General features: G+C 35.8%; 1 protein-coding gene across 1 annotated transcript in view; it reads right to left on the reverse strand.

The window, feature by feature from the left end:
- Window positions 1-9943: 9943 nt before the first annotated feature.
- Window positions 9944-23710, reverse strand: part of LOC115833214 (cilia- and flagella-associated protein 47-like) — a 46230-nt gene continuing 32463 nt past the window's right edge. The window contains 4 exon segments of the mRNA XM_030806507.1: window positions 9944-10147; window positions 15064-15143; window positions 15146-15191; window positions 16067-16148. Of these exon segments, the coding sequence (XP_030662367.1) occupies window positions 9944-10147; window positions 15064-15143; window positions 15146-15191; window positions 16067-16148 (412 nt within the window).

Consider the following 23710-nt stretch of genomic DNA (forward strand, 5'->3'; position numbering starts at 1 on the left):
GATAGGAATAAGGATCATGGAGATGCAGGAGTATGTTGAAACACAATCCAAGGAAACTAGGACTCATAATAAAATAATACAGGAGTTGACTGACAAAATAGCCAGTATAGAAAAGAATGTAATCGACGTCATAGAGCTTAAAAACATACTACAAAAATTTCATAATGCAGTCACAAGTATTAATAGCAGAATAGACAATGCTGTAAAGAAAATCTCAGAGCTTGAAGACTGGCTTTCTGAACTAAGACAGTCAGACTTGGGAGGCCAAGGCGGGCAGATCATGAGGTCAGGAGATTGAGACCATCCTGGCTAATGCGGTGAAACCCCATCTCTACTAAAAATACAAAAAAATTAGCTGGGCGTGGTGGTGGGCGCCTGTAGTCCCAACTACTCAGGAGTCTGAGGCAGGAGAATGGTGTGAACCCAGGAGGTCGAGCTTGCAGTGAGCCAAGATCATGCCACTGCATTCCAGCCTGGGTGACAGAGTGAGACTCCAAAAAAAAAAAAAAGACAGACAAGAATAGAGAAAAACATATTTAAAGGAAGGAACAAAACATCCAAGAAATATGGGATTATATAAAAAGACCAAATCTATGATTCACTGGTGTCCCTGAAAGAGACAGGGAGAATGTAAACAACTTGGAAAACATATTTCAGGGTATCATCTACGAGAACTTCTCCAACCTAGCTAGAGAGGCCAACATTCAAATTTAGGAAATGCAGAGAACTTCAGTAAGGTACTTCACAAGAAGATAATCCACAAGACACATAATTATCAGATTCTCCAAGGTCAAAATGAAAGAAAAATTGTTAAAGGCAGCCAGTGAGAAAGGTCAGGTCAGCTACAAAGGGAAGCCCATTACACTAACAACAGACATCTCAGCAGAAACCCTACAAACCAGAAAACATTGGGGGCCAATATTCAATATTCATAAAGAGAAGAAATTCTAACCCAGGATTTCATATCTGGCCAAATTAACTTTATAAGCAAAGGAGAAATAAGATCCTATTCAGACAAGCAAATGTTGGAATTTGTTACCACCAGACCTGCCTTACAAGAGCTCCTGAAAGAAGCACTAAATATAGAAAGAAAAGACCTTTACCAGCCATTACAAAAGCACATGTAAGTACACAGACCAGTGACACTATAAAGCAACCACACAAACAAGTCTGCATAACAACCAGCTAACATCATGATGACAAGATCAAAGCCACACATATCAATACTAGCCTTGAATGTAAGAGGGCTATACGCCCCAATTAAAAGGCACAGAGTGGCAAGCTGGATAAAGAACCAAGACCCATTGGTATACTGTCATCAAGAGACTCATCTCATATGCAATGACACCCATAGTCTCAAAATACATGGATGGAGAAAAATCTACCAAGCAAATGGAAAACAAAAATAAAAGTAGGGGTTGCAATCTACATCTCAGACAAAACCAAAGCAGATCAAAAGAGACAAGGAAGGGCATTACATAATGGTAAAGGGTTCAATTCAACAAGAATGCCTAAGTATCCTAAATTACTATACACCCAACACAGGAGCACCTAGATTAATAAAGCAAGTTCTTAGAGACCTTCAAAAAGACAAACTCCCACACAATAATAGTGGGGAGATGTTAACAACTTACTAATAGTATTAAACAGATCATCAAGACAGAAGATTAACAAAGATATTCAGGACCTGAACTCAGCACTGGATCAAATGAACCTGACAGACATCTACAGAACTATCCACCCAAAAGCAACAGGGTATACATTCTTCTAATTGCCATATGACACATACTCTAAAATCGACCACATAATTGGACACAAAACACGCTTCAGCAAGTGCAAAATAGCTGAAATCATAACAACCACTTCTTGGACCACAGAGTAATAAAATTAGAAATCAAGACTAAAAAATTCACTCAAAACCATATAATTACATAGAAATTGAATAACCTCGGCCAGGCGCAGTGGCTCACGCTTGTAATCCCAGCACTTTGGGAGGCCGAGGTGGGTGGATCACGAGGTCAGGAGATCGAGACCGCGGTGAAACCCTGTCTCTACTAAAAATACAAAAAATTAGCCGGGCGCGGTGGCGGGCGCCTGTAGTCCTAGCTACTCGGAGAGGCTGAGGCAGGAGAATGGCGTGAACCCGGGAGGCGGAGCTTGCAGTGAGCCGAGATTGCACCACTGCACTCCAGCCTCGGCGACAGAGCGAGACTCCGTCTCAAAAAAAAAAATAAATAAAAAATAAAAAAATAAATTGAATAACCTGATCCTGAATAACTTTTGGGTGAATAATGAAATTAAGGCAGAAATCAAGAAGTCCTTTGAAACTGATGAGAAAAAAGATGCAACATACCAGAATCTCTGGGAAACATTTAAGGCAATGTTAAAAAGAAAATTTACAGCACTAAATGCCCACATGAAAAGTTAGAAACATCTTGATTTAACCACCTAACATGACAATTAAAAGTACTAGAGAGTCAAGAGCAAACAAACCCCAAAACTATCAGAAGACAAGAAATAACCATAATCAGAACTGAACTGAAGGAAGGAGATTGAGGCATGAAAAACCATTCAAAAGATGAACAAATCCAGGAGTTGAGCTTGTGAAAAAAAATGAAATAGACCATTAGCTAGAATAATAAAGAAGACAAGAGAGAAGATCTGAATAAACACAATTAGAAATTACGAAGGGTACCAGTCACCCCATAGAAATACAAATAATTATCAGAGAATATTATGAACATCTCTAAGCACATAAACTAGAAAATCTAGAATACATGGATAAATTCCTGGACACAGACACCCTCCAAAGACTGAGCTAGGAAGAAATTGAATCCCTGAGCAAACCAATAATGAGCTCCAAAACTGAACCAGAAATAAATAGCCTACCAGCCACAAAAAGTCCAGGACCAAATGGATTCACAGCCAAATTCTACCAGATGTACGAATAAGAGCTGGTATCATTTCTACTGAACTTATTCCCCAAAACTGAGAAGGAAGCTCTCCTCCCTAACTCATTCTATGAGTCCAGCATCATCCTGATACCAAGCCTGGCAGAGACACAACAACAACAAAAAAATGAAATCTTCAGGCCAATATCCTTGATGAACATCGATGCAAGAATCCTCAACAAAATACTGGCAAACTGAATTCAGCAGCATGTCAAAAAGCTAATCTACCATGATCAAGAAGTCTTTATCCCTGCAACATAAGGTTAATTCAATGTATGCAAATAAAAATATGTGATTCATCACATAAACAGAACTAAATAGAAAAAGTGCATGATTATCTTAATAGATGCAGAAATGGCTTTCAATAAAACTCAACATGACTTCATGTCAAAAACTCTCAATAAACTGGGTATTGAAGGAACATACCTCAAAATAGTAAGAGCTCTCTACATTAAAGCCACAGCCAATATCATACTGAATGAGCAAAGGTGGAAACATTCCTTTTGAAAACCAGCACAAAACAAGTGTGCCCTCTCACTAGTCCTATTCAACATAGTATTGGAAGTCTTGGCCAGAGCAACTGGGTAAGAGAAAGAAATAAAGGATATCCAAATAGGAGGAAAGGAAGTCAAATCTTTCCTGTTTCCAGACAACACGATTCTATATGTAAAAAACTCCTTAGTCTCAACCCAAAAACTCCTTATGCTGATAAACAACTTCAGCAAAGTCTCAAGACACAAAAGGAACATACAGAAAAATCACTAACATTTCTAAACACCAACAACAGTCAAGCAAGAGCCAAATCAGGAATGTAATCACATTCACAATTGTCACAAAAAGTATAAAACACTTAGGAATAACAAGGAAGGTGAAAGATCTCTACAAGGAGAAATACAAAACACTGCTCAAAGAAATCAGAGATGACACCAACAAATGGAAGAATCATTCCATGCTCATGGATAGGTAGAATCAATATTGTTAAAATGGCCATATGGCCCAAAGCAATTTATACATTCAATACTATTTCTATAAAACTACCAATGACATTCTTCACAGAACTAGAAATAACTATTTTAAAATTCACGTGGAACCAAAAAAGAGCCCAAATTGCCAAGGCAATCCTAAACAAAAAGAACAAAGCTGGAGGCTTCACTGTATCCAACTTCAAACCATACAAAGGGGCTACAGTAACAAAAAGAGGATGACTGGTACAAAAACAGACACATAAACCAATAGAACAGAATAGAGCTCAGACATAAGGTCGCACACGTACAACTCTGATCTTTGACAAAATTGACAAAAACAAGCAATGGGGAAAGGACTCCCCATTCAATAAATACTGACAGAATAACTGGCTAACCATATGCAGAAGATTGAAACTGGACCCCTTCCTTACACTATATACAAAAATTAATCCAAATTGTATTAAAAAGTTAAACGTAAAACCCAAAAGTATAAAAACGCTGGAGGACAACTTTGGCACTACCATTCCTCATGTAGAAATGAGAAAAAATTTCATGACAAAGACACCAAAAGCAATTGCAACCAAAGAAAAAAATTGGCAAATGGGATCTGTTTAAGCTAATAAGCTTTTGCACAGCAAAAGAAACTACCAACAGAGTAAACAGACAACCTACAGAATGGGAGAAAAGTTTTGCAATCTATGCACCTGACAAAGGTCGAATATAAGGAATATAAGGTCATCTATAAGGAACTTAAACAAATTTACAAGCCAAAAAGAAATAACCCATTAAAAAGTAGGCAAAGGACATGAACAGACACTTTTCAAAAGACATATATGCAGCCTAGAAGCATATGAATAAAAGCTTAACATCACTGATCATTAGAGAAATGCAAATAAAGACCACAGTGCAATACCATCTCACACCAGTCAGAATGGCTCTTATTAAAAAGTCAAAAAGTAGGCCGGGGGCGGTGGCTCAGGCCTGCAATCCCAGCACTTCGGGAGGCCGATGTGGGTGGATCACGAGGTCAGGAGATCGAGACCATCCTGGCCAACATGGTAAAACCCCGTCTCTACTAAAAATACAAAAATTAGCTGGGCATGGCAGCGCGTGCCTGTAATCCCAGCTACTCAGGAGGTTGAGGCAGGAGAATCGTTTGAACCCGGGAAGTGGAGGTTGCAGTGAGCCAAGATTGCGCCACTGCACTCCAGCCTGGCGACAGAGCTAGACTCCATCTCAAAAAAAATAAAAAATAAAAAAATAAAGTCGAAAAGTAACAGGGGCTGGAGAGGTTGCAGAGAAAAAGGCACACTTATAAACTGTCACTGGGAATGTAAATCAGTTCAACCATTGTGGAAGACAGTGTGGCGATTCCCCAAAGACCTAAAAATGGAACTATCATTCAACCCAGCAATCTCATTATTGGGTATATGCCCAAGGAATATAATTTGTTCTATCATAAAGACACATGCAGGCATATATTCATTGCTGCACTGTTCACAATAGCAACGACATGCAATCAACCTACATGCCCATCAATGGTAGACTGCATAAACAAAACATGGCACATACACACCATGGAATAATATGCAGCCAGAAGAAAGAATGAGATCATGTCCTTTGCAGGAACATGGATGGAACTGGAGGCCATTAACCTTAGCAAACTAATGAAGGAACAAATATGGCATGTTCTCACTTTAAAGTGGGAGCTAAACGATGAGAACACATGGACACACAGAGGGGAACAGCAGACACTGGAGCCTACAGCAGGGTGGAGGATGGGAGGAGGGAGAGCATTAGAAGAAATAACTAATAGATACTAGGCTTAATACCTGGATGGTGAAATAATCTATACAACAAACCCCCATGACATGAGTTTACCTATATAACAAACCTGAACACGTACCCATGAACTTAAAAGTAAAAAAAAGAAAAAAAAAAAAAAAAGGAAGCAGCAGCCAATCAATAGTTTACAGCGCTGAAGTATAATGTGCAAAAGTGAATGTAAAGAGTTATGGTTATAAGGTATGGTAGATATTGAAGTGAATAAAATACCATTAAAGGATTTTAGGCAGGAGTCTGATGCTAAAATTTGTGTTTTATGAAGAACCAAGTATGGCTGTGTGAGCAACAGATTGGCAAATGGCAGGACTGGATGAGGTAAATATGAGAGGGTGACGTCGATGGAAATGCTAAATTACAAGAGTAACAGGGGAGCTAGAAAAAAGTAGGTAGATTCAGAAGATAATTTGTGGATAGCATCAAAATAAATTATTGGTTGGTGATTAATTAGATGTAAGAAGGAGGGATGCCTAGATTTTTGACCAGTGAAATTTGAGGTGCTTATGGGACATTTTAATGAAGGTTTTCATAAGGAGTAAGATATACAGCACTGGAGGTGAGGAGGTAGGTCTGAGGTATATTTGGATCTGGGAGGCATTGGAAGAGTAACTTAAAACCACAAGAGGATATAGATGGCCAAAATGTGGAGGTTTGGAGCAAAGACAGAAGAAGGAAAATATCAATGTGATGAAGGAAAGAGACCTTGAACAGAGAATGCTAAGGAGGGTCTTGAGAGCCACAAAGAAAGCCAAAATGCTTTAGCTAGCATACAAGGGTGAGACAGGAAATCTGAGGAAAAATGGTGTCTGTATATCAGAGGGTAGAGGAAATGCCTCCCTTTGAATCTGAGCAATTCTAATGCTCAAAAACTTGTAATTTTTAAGCAGAAGCCACAGTGAGTGGTATCTTCTGGAAACACTCATAGTTAAAATTCAAGTGTTTATTCCCTGAATGGTCAAGGGAAAAATAAATAGAGATTGAAGGAGAGGTGTAAGGCACGTAAAGGAAGATATTGAAAAGAAAAGAGACATAAGAAAAAGGTAATATAGAAATAAGAATCTTAGGTAAATAGCAAGATTGAGGAAAGTAATTTGGGAAAAAGAAAGAATGTTATATATGGTAATAAATGAAGGAAAATATTAACAGAGGAGAAGAGAGAATGTATAAGATGAGAAGAACAAAGCCAAGACAAGAGTGCACATCAGCACATCAACACAAAATAAGTCTGTATAGAATACTGTTTATAGGTTAATTATATCCTCAAGGGAAAAAGTATAATATTTGATACAATAATAAGCTGTTGGCTTGTCTCTGTTCCTGTCAGATGTTCAGCTTTTCAACTAGTTTTAAATACTTGAACATCTTTTCAACTTCTTTTGGCTTTATCTATATAACCATCCATTTAGCCATTGATTTATTTAAGAGATATTTATTCAGCACCTTCTACGTGCTCACACAGTATTTAAAGCTTGGTGCGGAGCTTACAGATATTTGATATATTAATATTTTAGAAAACATGAGTTGTATCTAACATTATTAAAGACTTGAAATTTAGATCAATGATTACCTAAAACACACAAATAATTTTACATAAATTGCAATGTACTGAAGTTTATGAATTTTCTGAAGGACTTTTATACTGTACAGGTCATCAGAGCAATGGATTCATATTTATTAGACATATTGCTTAATGAGTCTAACAATGGAATTGTTATTTTTTGCTTTAAAAATGTATTACTAAATTATTTTTAAATAGACAGTTTTTTAAAGCATTTTTAGGTTTGCAGCAAAATGAATCAGAAGTTACAGAGAGTTACCACACACGCACACACACTCCTCCTCCACTATCAACCTTTTTCACTGTAGTGGTGCATTTATTACAACTGGTGAACCTACATTAACAAATCATTATCACCCAAAGTTCACAGTTTACATCAGGGCCCACTCTTAATATTATACATTCTATGAGTTTTAACAAATGTATAATGACATGTATTCACAATTATAGTATCAAATAGAGTAGTTTCACTACCTTAAACGTCCTGTGTACTCTACCTATTCATCTCCTTCCCCACTAACCCCCAGTATCCACTGATCTTTTTCCTGTCTCTGTGGTTTTACATTTTCCAGAAGGTCATATAGTTGAAATCGCACAGTATGTAGCCTTTTCAAATTGGCTCCTTTTACCTAGTAATACATCTATAAGTTTACTCCATGTCTTTTCATGCCTTGATAGCTCACTTCATTTTACTGCTGAATAATACATTGTTCTTTGATGGAGAGAGTTTACCTGTTTTGTGCCTTCTGCCACGTGAGGACACAGTGTTCCTCTTGTTTGGAGTGTGCACCGTCTAGGCACCATCTTGGAAACAGACAGCAGCCTTTATTACACACAGAACCTGCCAGTACCTTAATCTTGGACTTCTCAGCCTTTAGATCTGTGAAAGATAAATTTCTGATCTTTATCAATTACCTAGTCTGTGGTATTCTGTTATACCAGGACAAAGCTATGACAGTATGTGTCTGTTATTTTGTTAGGCACAGTTCTAGGCTCTGGGAATAAATGAGACAAGATTGTTCCTTGGCTAATTAAGAAGGTCACATTCCTAATTAGCCAAAGAACAATCTTGTCTAATTTATTCAGAAGGTCACATTCTACTGGAAGAGACAGACGATAAACAAATACATTTATGTTTACAATTACATTTATATTTAAAAAGTGCTGTTGAGAATAAAAATAGAGCAGGAAAGAGTAGGACTAAAGGATATCCTGTTTTAGAGAAGATATTGATAAACCTCAGATAAGGTGACATTTAATCAATGACTTGAATGAAATGAGAAAGGGAACCACGAAGATATCTGGTAAAATAATAGTCTAGTCAAAGGGAACAGGAAGCACAAAGGCTTTGTAAAGGCATTGGACTCAGTGTGCTAAAAAACAGCAAAGAGGTAAATGTCTATATTATTTGGAAAAAATGCAGCAAAATCTTTGAAATTAACTGGCATAGGCCACTGTGTTGGTAAAATTAGAACCATAATACTTTTATAACAAATTAACATATTAATTTTTAATACATGCACATATTTTATGACACCCTGGTCAAAGTGTTACTCTACAATAATCAAACTAATTTTTATGTGTTTTTGTGTAGTTCACCTTAGCATTATTTATTTGTACTTTGTTTTGTATTTTAATGGGGCAAATACATTTTTATAAGATATAAATTTTGATATTTTCAGCATGTCAATTAGAAGGTAATAAAGTATTCTATGTTTGCTGTTCTCAAATACCAACATATCAATATATCTCTTTCAATCTTGGTGTTTTCTTGAATGTTTTCTAAAATAACACCTTCAATTTAAGGGCAATCATAATTTAAAGTCTCATTTTTAAACTGAACTCTTAATCTTCCCCTTACTTGTAAAGTTTGAATTAAATTCTGCATATGGGATATTAAAAAGTTATTTCATGTTAAAAAACAGTCTACTCTGAACACAACAGGTTTGTATGTACTTGGAAGAAAGGAGTTGAATTGAAGCTAAAGGAACAATGACTGTGTGCACTGTCCTTAATACTATCTGTGAACACCAACATGTCTCAGCACCACACTGTGTGATTTACAAGAGGCTTATGACTCAGTTAAAAAAAACTGCATTTTAAGGACAGTTCTGTTAGAATGTAAATTCATCTAAAACACAAGGATGTGAAATGACTTTATTTCATTGTGAAATACCTAATATGACCTACCCTCCAAAGAATTCATGAAGCATTATTACTCTTAGTGATTTCCAACATGATCTTCATATGACATGTGAGATGTTTTCTAGGAGATTTTACTTGATCTCAACTAGTTACATACTAAGTTTGAGTAGTGTCACCTATATATTTATACTCTATACAGTTGAAAATGTCAGCAATGATTAATGCTTTCATTTCTAGAGTTCCTCCATATGCTTTTAAAATCAGTTATTCTTCAAAATAAGTCAAAGAAGCACCTTTTATTATTTCCATTTTATATGTGAGGAAACATATCTTGAAGATGTTAAGGAGGCATCATTTTTGTAGAACAGAAAGTAAATGTCGGAGAGGGGTCTAGAATCCATGGATTCTGAGTGGATTGTGTACCCATGGCTCCTTCTCCATCACCACATTACAATTTGCAATAATTTGTTTAAAGAAAAAAATCACTTCTCACCTTTGTGACAGTTTTTCCATATCACATGTCGAGTATTCTCATAATTTATGTTCATCCAACTAAGCGAAATTCTTTCGGAATCAGAATATATGTTGCTGGATGCAAAACAAGGATTGACTTTTGGTGTATTTTGCACACATATTGGGGGCATATTATTGCTGCAGTATGGTACTACACGGGATAGAACCAAAACCTGAAATTGGGAGAGATAACTTTTATTAGATGCAAATGGAAAAATAGCAAATTATTTAAAGAGAAAATTTTAAAAAACATGACAGGAGATAAAAGAGGGCACTAGTATTTTCTGGTTAAATGGATTCAATCAGAATTAAAAGAGTAGAACAGATGTGCCCCAATAATGCTCATTTTAAATTGACAACTTTTTGCTCCTGTGGTATTTAGTCTTTAAGGAACTACGCTGTATAATTTACAAGAGGCTTATTGTACATTTAAAACATAACTGCATTTAAGAACATTTCTGTTAGGATGTAAATTCATTTAAAACACAAGGATGTAAGATGCCTTTCTTATTTCCTTACCAGCTCATGCAGTTTAGAAAAATAAGCCAAAGTAAAAGTAAATAAGTTATCAAGTCAAAAATTATTTTCTTACATTTATTTAAGAGGTCTGTTTTAAGATGATAAAAGTGTACAAAATTTGTAATTTGACATATTGTTACCCTATAACTTAAAGTGTGGTATATTCACATCATATCACCATTCACTACATGTACACCACATGTTTTATTAGGTAGCAATGCAACTGGATTTAAAAATAATTTTAGCAATATTAAGATGAAATAAAGAACTCTGTGTCTGTCAGTAAAGCACTATAGTACAGAGCTATGCAAAGTAACACTGTACTAACCATTGTCTACAAGTTCTAGATGAGATGAACAGCTTGTGATCTGCTACCTCACTATACACATCTCAAGAGTTTCTGAATGGAGCATTGGTTCACATTAGAGTACACGGTGTAAGCTCAGCTCCTTGATTTATCCCAAACCTTTAATAGACAGTTTTCCAATGGTATGGGTACGAATACAACAATTTGAGTCATATGTGCTATAAAGATACTCTTGATACCCTGCTCATATCTCCTTAGTTCCGCCTTTACATTCTGAAGCTTGCTTATTGTGAAAACCTGTAAGTCTCTGCTTGAGGGATTTTTTTTTTCTCCACATGAGAGCACACTCAGCTCACAGAGGGCAAGGTAGGAACGCCAGAAGATAATGACCCCAGCAACAGCCCCTTACCAAAGATGGTCAGGGAATCGGTAGTTAATTACTCCAGATTCCTCACCAGTCAGTTGAGATAAGTCTGAGACATGCTCTAAAATGTATTCTATTGGTCCCCAGTGGCACTGAGCTTCAGTTGCCCACAGTGAAACCTGATTGAAACTACAACTGTTACTGACTTCATTATATTATCTGCTTTAATTCCCTAGTCTACTACTGATGCTTCTTGGGAGCACTTCTGAAATAAACGATTTGCACTCAGATACTTGTCTCAGCGTCTGCTTTTAGGAGAATCTAACCTAAGACAAGTGCTCTTACAGTCAAGTACATGTTAATAGTAACTGAAAAAAGTGCTCTTTTTCTAAGTAGTGCATATTTACGCCATGCAGTGTTTCAAATAACTACAGTATACAAATTGTTAAAATACCTATGAGCATCCAAAACTGTTCTTTTGTTTGCCACTATAAGAAGTACTTTAAAATGTGATAAAAAAAAATCCATTTCTGAATGTTAGCTATTTATCTAGCATGTGTGAATTGCATCATTTTAGCATTTTGTATAGAAGTTTAATGGAACTGCCTTCTTTCATTCTGTCAGTTTTGTGGTCTAGAAGTCCTACATTTCAAATCTCACATACTATAAAAATGCAATTTAAAACCTTTGAAAAGGACCCCCATCAATTTCTGTTTATTTCTGGGAAATACCAAATGATAAATTACTTGAGTACAGCTGATGAGATATATGTTTGGGACTAATGACCTGAACTGGCTCAGGACTCATCTGTCATCTGTCACTTCTACTCTGCAAATAAGACAAGATCTGCAAGTGACCCCTGACTAGGAATGCAGATTTAATGATGGACCCATATGGAGCATGGTTGTAACCTTTAGTATTGGAAGAGCCATTACACTGAGTGCTTAATTCTACAGCAGTGTTTCTGAAATTATCGGTGGTAAAAAAAACTTATTAATTTTCTCTTTACCACAGAATGATAGTTTCGTAAAATACTCTGAAAATAAATTGCTAGAAAAATAAAATGAAGAATTAAAATGTATGCAAAGTCCAAGACTCCATCACTTGCAAATCCAAATACACCTGGGGCAATAAGTGTTACTATTTATCCGTTAACATGCAAACCACACCAAGCAGGAGTTGAAGGAATGGAGTAAGAATTACAAAGGCAAGAATGTGCTGTGAGCCGTGCCAGCTAAGATGAAATTTGGGTAAATCATATTTCGTGATCCATGCTCAGGAAATTCTTTCATGCCCTCAGAAAACATTGTTTCGAATTATCTTTCATTTTTGTTTAAGATTTGATTCAAGAAATGTAATAGCACCCTTTAAACTCAATACATTGGCCACAAAATAGAACATAGTCCTGGGCTATCCCACTATGTCACTATGGGACATTTAAAAGACTTCAAAACAACAATGACAAAACTACTACTAATAGTATATATTTACATATATTGAGCGCTATCCCACCCCTATCATATGTACTTTTCAGGTTCACACGAACTTTGCCATTATATTTGGCTTATTGTTTATTAATGACAACTTTTTAAATTATGTGTTCTTTTAAACCATTGGCTTAGAAAACATAATTTTCATTTTTACTTGTCCATAAAAATCTCTGGATTTTTGAGACTAATGAGATATTTGGATTTGTTCTGAAGAATCATCTTGACTAGGTTTATGTTGACCCAAAGAAAAGAATCAATTGTCAGTTTATGTACGATCTTTCCTTTAGATTTAGAGATGCCTGACGGTTTAACACTTATTTGGAGTCTCTTTAAACCCCCTTAACTAAAGAAATGTATAGCAATACATTTATAGGACATCCAAGTTACTTGAGAATCCAGATGAGGATACTATACCAGATCAAGCACTCATACCTCATTGTCAGTGTTTTGTATTGAGTAATGAGAAATTGCTCATTACTCTGAGGGAGCTGCATGACTAGAAAACTGAAAAGATTTCTCAGACTTGAAGGCTTTCCTGTATTGAAATGATCCTTGCCCACCATATTCCACTTCTTGTAACCATTTCTGACGTGAGTGTGAAGTGAGTGGGACACTGGAAGCTATGCTTTGAGTCACAGCTCTTGGCTTCGCTGTTGGTGTGCATTCTGTGTTATAACTATCTTTTGTGCTTCCTTAAAACTAAGTTAACATGTTGCTGTGTAAAATCTACTGTATTTCACAGTTTTGATTATCAAACCAAACCCAAGACCATGCTTCTAGTGAAGCAGAGTAGGCCCTATATGACTAACAGTGCAAAGGATCATATTTCCAGCATTAACAACCAGTCACCAATGAAATGAATTTTCGCACAAGAATTCTCTTCTTACATTCAGCAAGAAAGATAGTTCAGGTTGATGGTGAAAAAGAGGAGGACAGGAGGAGCAAGGGAGGAATCATGCAGAAGAAGGAACTCTCCAAAGGGTGATCTGGGTGGCTGACTCCAAAGGAGACTTCAGACTGCCAGGGGGCAGCATGAGGGCCCTGGACTCCTGGGCCCCAGCAGGGAACAACAAGGAAGAAATAAGCATTACCTGCATCAAATTGTTGCATATGGTCAAATTCATGTGATCTTGAAATAAAGAATGTGTGCCTGGGAGACTCAGTTTCTTCAATGCTAAATTGAGGATTTCAGTTGTGAGGATTTAATATTAAAAAATTTATTGACAGAGTCTTACACATACTACTCACTATTCAGCTCTTAATTTTGCCCTTTCCTTTGAGTTGCTAATTCCTGATTCTATTCAATTCCTCCCTTGTTCTAACTCTCAGTCCTCCAGCTCACCCGTCTGGGGTTGCAAAGTGTGAAGACAGAACAAAAGCCTCCATTGGTCCTAGTGGACAAGACCTATAGTGCTATATATGAAAACCTAGGGAATTGGTCGGGTGCGGTGGCTCACGCCTGTAATCCCAGCACTTTGGGAGGCCGAGGCGGGCGGATCACGAAGTCAGGAGATCGAGACCATCCCGGTTAACACGGTGAAACCCCGTCTCTACTAAAAATACAAAAAATTAGCTGGGCACAGTGGCAGGCGCCTGTAGTCCCAGCTACTTGGGGGGCTGAGGCAGGAGAATGGCGTGAACCCGGGAGGCGGAGCTTGCAGTGAGCCGAGATTGCGCCACTGCACTCCGGGCTGGGGCAAAGAGCGAGACCCCATCTCAAAAAAAAGAGAACCTAGGGAATTATTCAAGGGCTGAAACCAGGACTTGTTTATGCAATAAGGGTATAGAGTATAGGGGTATAATTTATGTTATGCTATGTTAATCTACCCACAAATGCAATTTGGCAGGAAGTAAATTCGAGAATCTCATAAAAACCTTTTGCCTATAATTGTATGAATCTTAGTGAATATAGTTTTATAGCAAGAGACTACTGTGTATTAGATGTGGAGACAATAGTTTTCACCAGTACTCATTCTTTAATTCTCCTTTTTAGTACTAGAATATTCCTGTAGCTACTTATTCTAGAGAGTGTATTTCTCAACTTTTTTTTGCAGTTAGATGTGACTGTATGACTGAATTCTGCCTAATGAAATCTGAAATGAAAAAGACATATTTTTCAGGTCACATCCTTAAAAGGTAACTCCTTGCCTCCAGTACTCCTTTACCTGCTCTTCCTTCTTCAGAGAAATCAGACCCATACATGAAAGCCTAGTACTGAGGAGGAAAGAGATACTCCAGAAGCTTTGACCCTCTCACATCTCAGCAGTTCCATGAGAAAGCAATAAAAAAAAAACTCTCATTTAAGGCACTGTGTTTTTGAATCTTTCATAGCAGCATTGTCTATACTTTAATTAATATATGATTTATACTAATCAACAGAGAAGCAGCGAACAATAATGGAAATGTTACCTTGTATATCTGTAGAAATACATCTGTCCATGCCCGTTTACTCCAGGCTTCAAATTTAGACATTTCTATAACAATAGAAGATTTTTCTTAGGTGTACAGGAACCCACAGGCATCGTATTAGTGGAAGACTTTACGAAATAAAATAGTACAACATTAATTAAAATTTAAGGCAAATTTAGCATATGAGTTTTTTTTTTTTTCAAAACATGTGGATGCCTTTTCTATACTTTAATCAAGAGCTCTAATTTGCAATGTGCCAATAATAGAAGATATCAACACAGGTAACTTTATGGAGCACACAGTCTCTTATTTAGATCGTACATTTATTCATTCAATGCACCTATTAGATCACTCTGTAGAATAAGTGGCTGAACAAGTTACAAAGTTCTTCTGATTGCTGAGCCAAGAAAGAATCACACCCTTTGGATAAGGCAATAGGACCTCAGCATAGTGCCAAAGAACAGGCAGGCACCTGGTTCTCTGCTCATGTCACATGGCAAGCATAGTGAGAGTCCTACAACCATAGTTGCCTCAAAGCCTGCAGACTCCTCAAAGACCACTCCCCTCTCAATAGGTTACCACAAAGTAAACTACATATTATGACAAAACTATACATTTCTTGCTTCGTTTCTATTTTCCCTTGAAAATGAAGAAGAAAAGTGGCACATGGTGGTGAAATAAAACCAGTATTTTATTTGGAAAATATTCTAAAAGTTTAAGAATAAAATTTACATAACCCTACCTTAGTCTTCATTTATAAATTCTCCAAAGTAGTAATTATTTATATCTTTAAGAAAGCCATGTAATCATTTTTGCATAGGAACTCCATAGAGATTTTTAGACAAATGTACAAAAACATATGGGTTATCCAAAAATTATGATCCTAATAATATTTTGTATATAAAACTTGAGGACTCTGAAATAGAATATTCTAACATAGGCAAAATACCAGTACATACAATAGTAACTGTGTGGTTTGTTCCAAGAAATTGTATTTTCTTACCGTAATTTCAATCCACCTCTTACAATCTTCTGGTTCAAGCAAAAATTCTGGCAGGACACGTGAAACACATCCTCCTTGAGCACTAAAATTAAAAAAGAAAAACTCAAATTATAATATAATATACATGTTCTATATATGATTTGCATTGACCATCAATTAAATATTTCAAGTCACATTTGTATATATGCTAGATTTTATTTTTCAAATTTAAAAGTTATATAATTAGCCAGAGGTGGCAGTGGCCATTGGGTGAAGCTTCTCTGCCTTTGGAAAGGGGAGGGAAGAGTGAAAAGAAAGTGTCCTATGGTTTGAGTGCCAGCTCAGCCACAGTACAATATAACACCAGGTGGAATTCTAGTTTTTTTTTTAACTCTAGTCCCTTGCTTTTAACAGCACCTCTGGACCCACCTGGGGTCTGGGGGAACTCTAAGCCATAAAGGAAAGATATAGGCCTGGCTGACTTTGCCACCTGCTAATTGTAACTCTTCAATGCCCAAATACAGATACACATTTCCAAAAATCAAGATGATACAGGAAAACTTGAGCTCACCAAATAAACTAAATAAGGCACCAAGGACAATTCCTGGAAAAACAGAGATAGGTGACCTTTCAGAGAGAGAATTCAAAATAGCTGTGTTGAGGAAACTCAAAGAAATTCAACATAACGTGGAGAAGGAATTCAGAATTCTATCTGATAAGTTTAACAAAGAGATTAAAATAATTAAAAAAAATCAAGTAGGAATTCTGGAGTTGGAAAATGCAATTGGCATACTAAAGAATGGATCAGTCTTTTAGTAGCAGAATTGATTAAGCAGAAGAAAAAGTGAGCTTGAAGACAGGCTATTTAAAAATAGATAGAGGACACAAAAAAAGAAAGAATAAAAACAATGAAGCACACCTACATGATCTAGAGGATGGCCCCAAAAGGGCAAACCTAAGAGTAACTGGCCTTGGAGAGGAGGTAGAGAAAGAGCCGGGGGAAAAGAGTTTATTCAAAAGATAATAGCAGAGAACTTCCCAAACCTAGAGAAATATATCAATATCCCAAATCAATATCCAAATATCCAATATCCAAATATCCAATATTCGAATAAATTTTAGAACACCAAGCGGAATTAACCCACAGAAGACTACCTCAAGGCATTTAATAATAAAATTCCCAAAGCAGGCTACCTCAACACATTAAATAACCAATCTCCCAAAGATCAAAAATTTTAAGAAATGATCCTAAAGGCAGCAAGGGAAAAGAAATAAATAACATATAATGGACCTCCAATATGTCTGGCAGTAGACTTTTTAGTGGAAACATTACAGGCCAGGAGAGAGTGGTATTACATATTTAAAGTGCTGAAGAAAAAAACAAAACAAAAAACATTTTTACACTAAAATAGAATATCTAGTAAAATTATCCTTTAAATATGTAAAAGTAATAAAGACTTTACTAGACCCCTAACAGTAGTTGAGAGATTTCATCAGCACAAGACATGCCAACAGGAATACTTCAAACAGAAGGAAAAGGACAATAATAAACCATAAGTAATTATCTGAAGGTACAAAACTCAAAGGCAATAGTAAGTACACAAAAAAAACCCACAGATTATTACAACACTGTAACTGTGGTGTGTAAACTACTCTTATCTTAAATAGAAAGACTAAGTAATCAACCAATCAAAAATAATAACTACAAAGCCATAGAGTACAATATGATATAAATAGAAACAACAGAAGTTAAAAAGCGAGGGGTTGAAGTTAAGGTGTAGAGTCTTTATTAGTTTTCTTTTCGCTTGTTTCTTTTTTGTTTGCTTGTTTATGCAAACTGTGTTAAGTTGTTATCAGCTTAAAATAATGGGTTATAAGATACTATTTGCAAGCCTCATGGTAACCACAAACCACAAAACATATGACAGATACACAAAAAATAAAAAGCAAGAAGCAAAATCACATCACCAGAGAAAATCATCTCTTTAAAGTTAAACAGGAAAAAAAGAAAGAAGAAAGAGAAGACAATGAGAAAAGAAATTTTAAAAAGGCAGAAGTAAATCCTTACTTATCAATAATAGCATTGAATGTAAATGGACTAAAGTATTAAATCAAAATATATAGAGTGGTTGAATGGATGAAAAAAGATCCCATGATCTGTTGCCACAAGAAACACACTTCACCTATAAAGATGCACATAGACTGAACATACACGGATGGAAAAAGATATCCCATACTAATGGAAATTAAAAAAAAAAGCAGGAGTAGCTATACTTGCATCAAAAAAAGTAGATTTCAATACAAAAACTATAAGAAGAGACAAAGAAGGTCATTATATAATGATAAAAGGGTCAATTAAGCAAGAGGATATAACAATTGTAAATATATTTGCACTAAACACTGTAATACCCAGATATATAAAGCAAATATTAGAAGTAAAGAGTGAGATAGGCCAATAGATAACAATAGCTGGAGAGTTCAACTCCACTTTCAGCATTTGACAGATATTCCAGACAGAAAATGAAAAAATATCAGACTTCATCTGCACTATAGACCTAATGGATCTAATAGATATTTCCAAAAGTTTTCATCGAATGGCTACGGAATACCTATTGTTTTCCTCAGCACATGGATCATTCTGAAGGACAGACCACATGTTAGGTCACAAAACAAGTCTTAAAACATTCTTAAAATTACATCAAGCATCTTCTGACTACAATGGAATAAAACAAGAAATTAATAAGAAGAGGTATTTGGAAACTATACAAATATGTGAAAACTTAAAAATGTGCTCCTGAATGACCAGTGGTTCAATGAATAAATTAAGGAAATTGAAAAAATTCTTGAGATAAATGATATTGGAAACACAACATATCAAAACCTATCAAATATACCAAAAGCAGTACTAAGAGGGAAGTTTATAGCTGTAAGTACATACTTCAAAAAGAAGAAAATCTTCACACTAACAACCTAATGTTCCATCTTAAGGAAAGAGAAAAGCAAGAGCAAGCGAAATCCCAAAGTAATAGAAGAAAAGAAATGATCAACATCAGAGCAGAAAAATATGAAATTGAAATAAATAAATCAATAAAACAAAGGTTGCTTTTTTGACAAGATAAACAAGGTTGACAAACCTTTAGCCAGACTAAGATAAAAAGAAAGAAGATACAATAAATAAAATCAGAGATGATAAAGAAGGCATTACAATTGATACTGCAGAAATTCAAATGATCACAAGTAGCTACGATGACCAATAAATTGGAAAATCTAGAAGAAATGGACAAAGTCCTAGACACATACAACTGACCAAGACTGTAACAGGAAGAAATCCAAAACCTGAACACACCAATAACAAATAACAAGATCACAACCATAAGAAAGAGCCACCCAATAAAGAAAAGCCCAGGACCAAATGGCTTTACTGCTGAATTCTACCAAATATTTAAAGAAGAACCAATACCAACCTTACTCAAACCATTTTATAAAATAGAGGAGGGAATGCTTCCAAAATCATTATATGAGGCCACCATTACCCTAATGCCAAAAGCAAAGAAATATAAAAAAGGAATGCTACAGTCCAATATCCCTGATGAATATTGATGCAGAAATCCTCAACAAAATATTAGCAAACCAAATTCAGCAATACAGTAAAAAGATCATTAATCATGACCAGGTGAGATTTATCCCTGTGAGGCAAGAATGGTTTAATGTATGCAATGTATGTAATACAATCAATCAAGTAGAACACATCATCAACAGAATAAAGGACAAAAATCATATGATAATTTCAACCAATGGTGAAAAAGTATTTGATAAAATTTAACACCACTTTAAGATAAAATACTCTCAAAAAACTGGATATGGAAGGAATATACCTCAAAAGAGTAAAATCCATATATGACAGACCCATAGCTAGTATCATACTGAATGGGGAGAATGTAAAAGCCTTTCCTGTAAAATCTGCAACACAACAAGGATGCCCACTTTCATCACTGTCATTGAACATAGTACAGGAAGTCCCAGCTAGAGCAGTTAGACAAGATAAAAAATAATGAGCATACAAATTAGAATAAAAAAGTCAAATTATCCTTGTTTGCAAATGATATGATCTTATATTTAGAAAAACCTAAAGACTCCACAAAAAAAACCTATTAGAAATAATAAACAAATTCAGTAAAGTTGCAGGGTACAAAATCAACATACAAAATTCAACAGCATTTCTATATGCCAACAGTGAAAAAACTGAAACAAGAAATTTTAAAATAGGAGCCCCATTTACAATAGCCACAAATAAAATTAAGTACCAAGGAATTAACTTAACTAAAGAAGTAAAAGATCTCTATAAAGAAAACCATAAATCACTGACGAAATATGTTGAAGAGGACACCACAAAATGGAGAGCTATTCCATGTTCACGAATTGGAATTATCATTATTATTAAGATGTCTCTGCTACCCAAAGCAATTTACAGATTCAATGCAATTTCTGTCAAAATACAAATGACATTCCACACAGAAAGAGAAACAAAATCCTTACATTTATATGGAAGCACAAAAGACCCAGAATAGCCAAAGCTATCTTAAGCAAAAAGAACAAAACTGGAGGAATCACTTTACCTGATTTCAAATTATACTAAAGAGCCATAGTAACCAAAACAGCATGTTACTGGTCTAAAAACATACACATCAACCAATGGAACAGAATACAGAAACCAAAATCAAATGCACAGGCCTACAATGAACTCATTTTTGACAAAGGTGCCAGGAACATACACTGGGGAAAAGACAGTATTGTCAATAAATGGTACAGGGAAAACTGCATATCCATATGCAGAAGAATGAAACTAGACATCTGTCTCCCACCATATACAAAAATAAAATCAAAATATAATAAAGGCTTAAAGCTATATCCTCAAACTATGAAACTACTACAAGAAAACTTCAAAGAAACTCTGAACGATACAGGTCTGGGCAAAGATTTCTTGAATAATATCCCACAAGAACAGGCAATTAAAGCATAAATGAATACATGGCTTCTGCACAGCAAAGGAAACAATCAACAAAGAAAATAGACAAATCCTATAATGGGACAAAATATTTGCATATTACCCATCTGTCAAGGGTTAATAAACAGAATATATAAGGCGCTCAAACAACTCTGTAGAAAAATATCTAAAAATCCAATTTAAAAATGGGCATATTTGTTTCTTTTTAAAATTTTTATATTTATTTTGTTTCTTTTTTTTTTTTTACCTTCAATCAACTCACACCATTTTTTGTTTCATTTTTTCATTCTTGTATTTTTCTATTTATCTCATTTCATTTTTTAATGGGCAAAATATTTGAAAAGGCATTTATCAAAAGAAAACATACAAATGGCAAATGGCCACATGAAAATGTACTTAACATCACTGATCATCAGATAAATGCAAATCAAAAGTATAAAGAGATATCATCTCATCCCAGTTAAAATGACATTTATCCAAAAGACAGGCAGTAACAAACGCTGCTGAGGATATAGAGAAAAGGAAGCCTTTGTACACTGTGGTGGTAATGTAAATTAGTACAACCATTCCAGAGAAAAATTTGGAGTTTCCTCAGAAAACTAAAAACAGAGCAACCTCAAAATCCAGCAATACCCTTGCTGGGTATGTAGCCAAAAGAAAGGAAATCAATATTTTGAAGAGATATCTTCACTCCCACATTTGTGCAGGTTTGTTCACAATAGCCAAGATTTGGAAGCCACCGTAGGTCCATCAACAGATGAATAGACAAAGAAAATGTCATACAAATACACAATGGAGTACTATTCAGCCATCAAAAAGAAAAAGATTCAGTCATTTGCAAGAACATGTATTAACCTGGAGGTAATTATATTAAGTGAAATAAGCCAAGCAAACAAAGACCAAAGTCAGATGTTCTCAATTATTTGGGGGATCTAAAAATCAAAACAATTGAAGACATGGAGATAGAGAATAGAAGGATAGTTACCAGAGGCTGGGAAAGGTAGTCAGGGGGTGAGGGGGAAATGGGGATAATTAATGGATATGAAAAATCATTATAATTAATGAATAAAGTGTAGTATTGGATAGCACAACAGAGTGACTCTAGTCAATAATAATTTTGCATTTTAAAATAATGATAGTACAGATTATTTGTAACACAAAGGATAAGGGGATTAATACCCTATCTTCTGTGATGAGATTATTATGCATTGCATGCCTGTATCAAAATATCTCATGCACACACTATGTACCCCCAAAATTTAAAATAAAAAGTAAAAAAAAAATAAGTTATATAGTTAACTTTTAAAACTTCCCTTAATTCTAAAATGTGCCTATGATGTTTTCTTTAGAGAACTTGAAAAATGAGAAAGAACTTACTTAGACCTATAATCAGCTACATCAATCCCTACATGGTAACAAAACATAAAGAGTTTTATGAATTGGATTTGTAGTCAATGCAGTAATCATTTTATTCCTGTTATAATATTATAAAATTGAATAAAATATCTGGAAATGTTTGAATACAATAAAACATCTAACAGAGAGATCACTAGTCATCCAATGTTTACTGAATACCTTAAACCACAAAGGCCAAAATATAGAAAGCTTGTGTAAGGTAATTCATTATCTATTTATTCTAAAGAGAATATCCAAAAATTGTAGACTCTGATTATGTATTCTTGCGGTAGCATATTTGAAGCAGTAAATATTTATTTATATCATTTAATACATTTTAAAGCCTATGTAGGTACATATTTATATGCATATAATTTACCACATTTATGTTTTTATATATACTTTTTTCATTGTCAAATTCATTAAAATAATTTTATCCAAACTCTTCATATGAATGTCTATCACCATCAGAGTCACTGTGTAGAAATCTAGTATTTTGTGGCAAATATTTCCTAATGGAGATTCAGCTATTCTGGTCTAACTCAGTGAACTTAGAACACCACTCACCAGGCCGGGCGTGGTGGCTCACGCTTGTAATCCCAGCACTTTGGGAGGATGAGGCAGTCGGATCACGAGGTCAGGAGATCGAAACTACGGTGAAACCCCATCTCTACTAAAAATACAAAAAAAAATTAGCCGGGCGTGCTGGCAGGCGCCTGTACTCCCAGCTACTCGGAGAGGCTGAGGCAGGAGAATGGAGTGAACCCGGGAGGCGGAGCTTGCAGTGAGCCGAGATTGCGCCACTGCACTCCAGCCTGGGCGACAAAGCCAGACTCCATCTCAAAAATAAATAAATAAATAAAAGAACACCACTCACCAATAAACATTTAATGGAAAGAATCAGGAGCCAAGATGGCCGAATAGTAACAGCTCCGGTCTACAGCTCCCAGCGTGAGCGACGCAGAAGACGGGTGATTTCTGCATTTCCATCTGAGGTACCGGGTTCATCTCACTAGGGAGTGCCAGACAGTGGGTGCAGGACAGTTGGTTTAGCGCACCCTGAGCGAGCCTAGCCAAAGCAGGGTGAGGCATTGTCTCACTCGGGAAGTGCAAGGGGTCAGGGAGTTCCCTTTCCTAGTCAAAGAATGGGGTGACAGATGGCACCTGGAAAATTGGGTCACTCCCACCCTAATTCTGCACTTTTCCAACGGGCTTGGAAAACGGCACACCAGGAGATTGTGTCCTGCACCTGGCTCGGAGGGTCC

The sequence above is a fragment of the Nomascus leucogenys genome, chromosome X (genome assembly GCF_006542625.1).
Source record: "Nomascus leucogenys isolate Asia chromosome X, Asia_NLE_v1, whole genome shotgun sequence".
NCBI lineage: Eukaryota > Metazoa > Chordata > Mammalia > Primates > Hylobatidae > Nomascus > Nomascus leucogenys.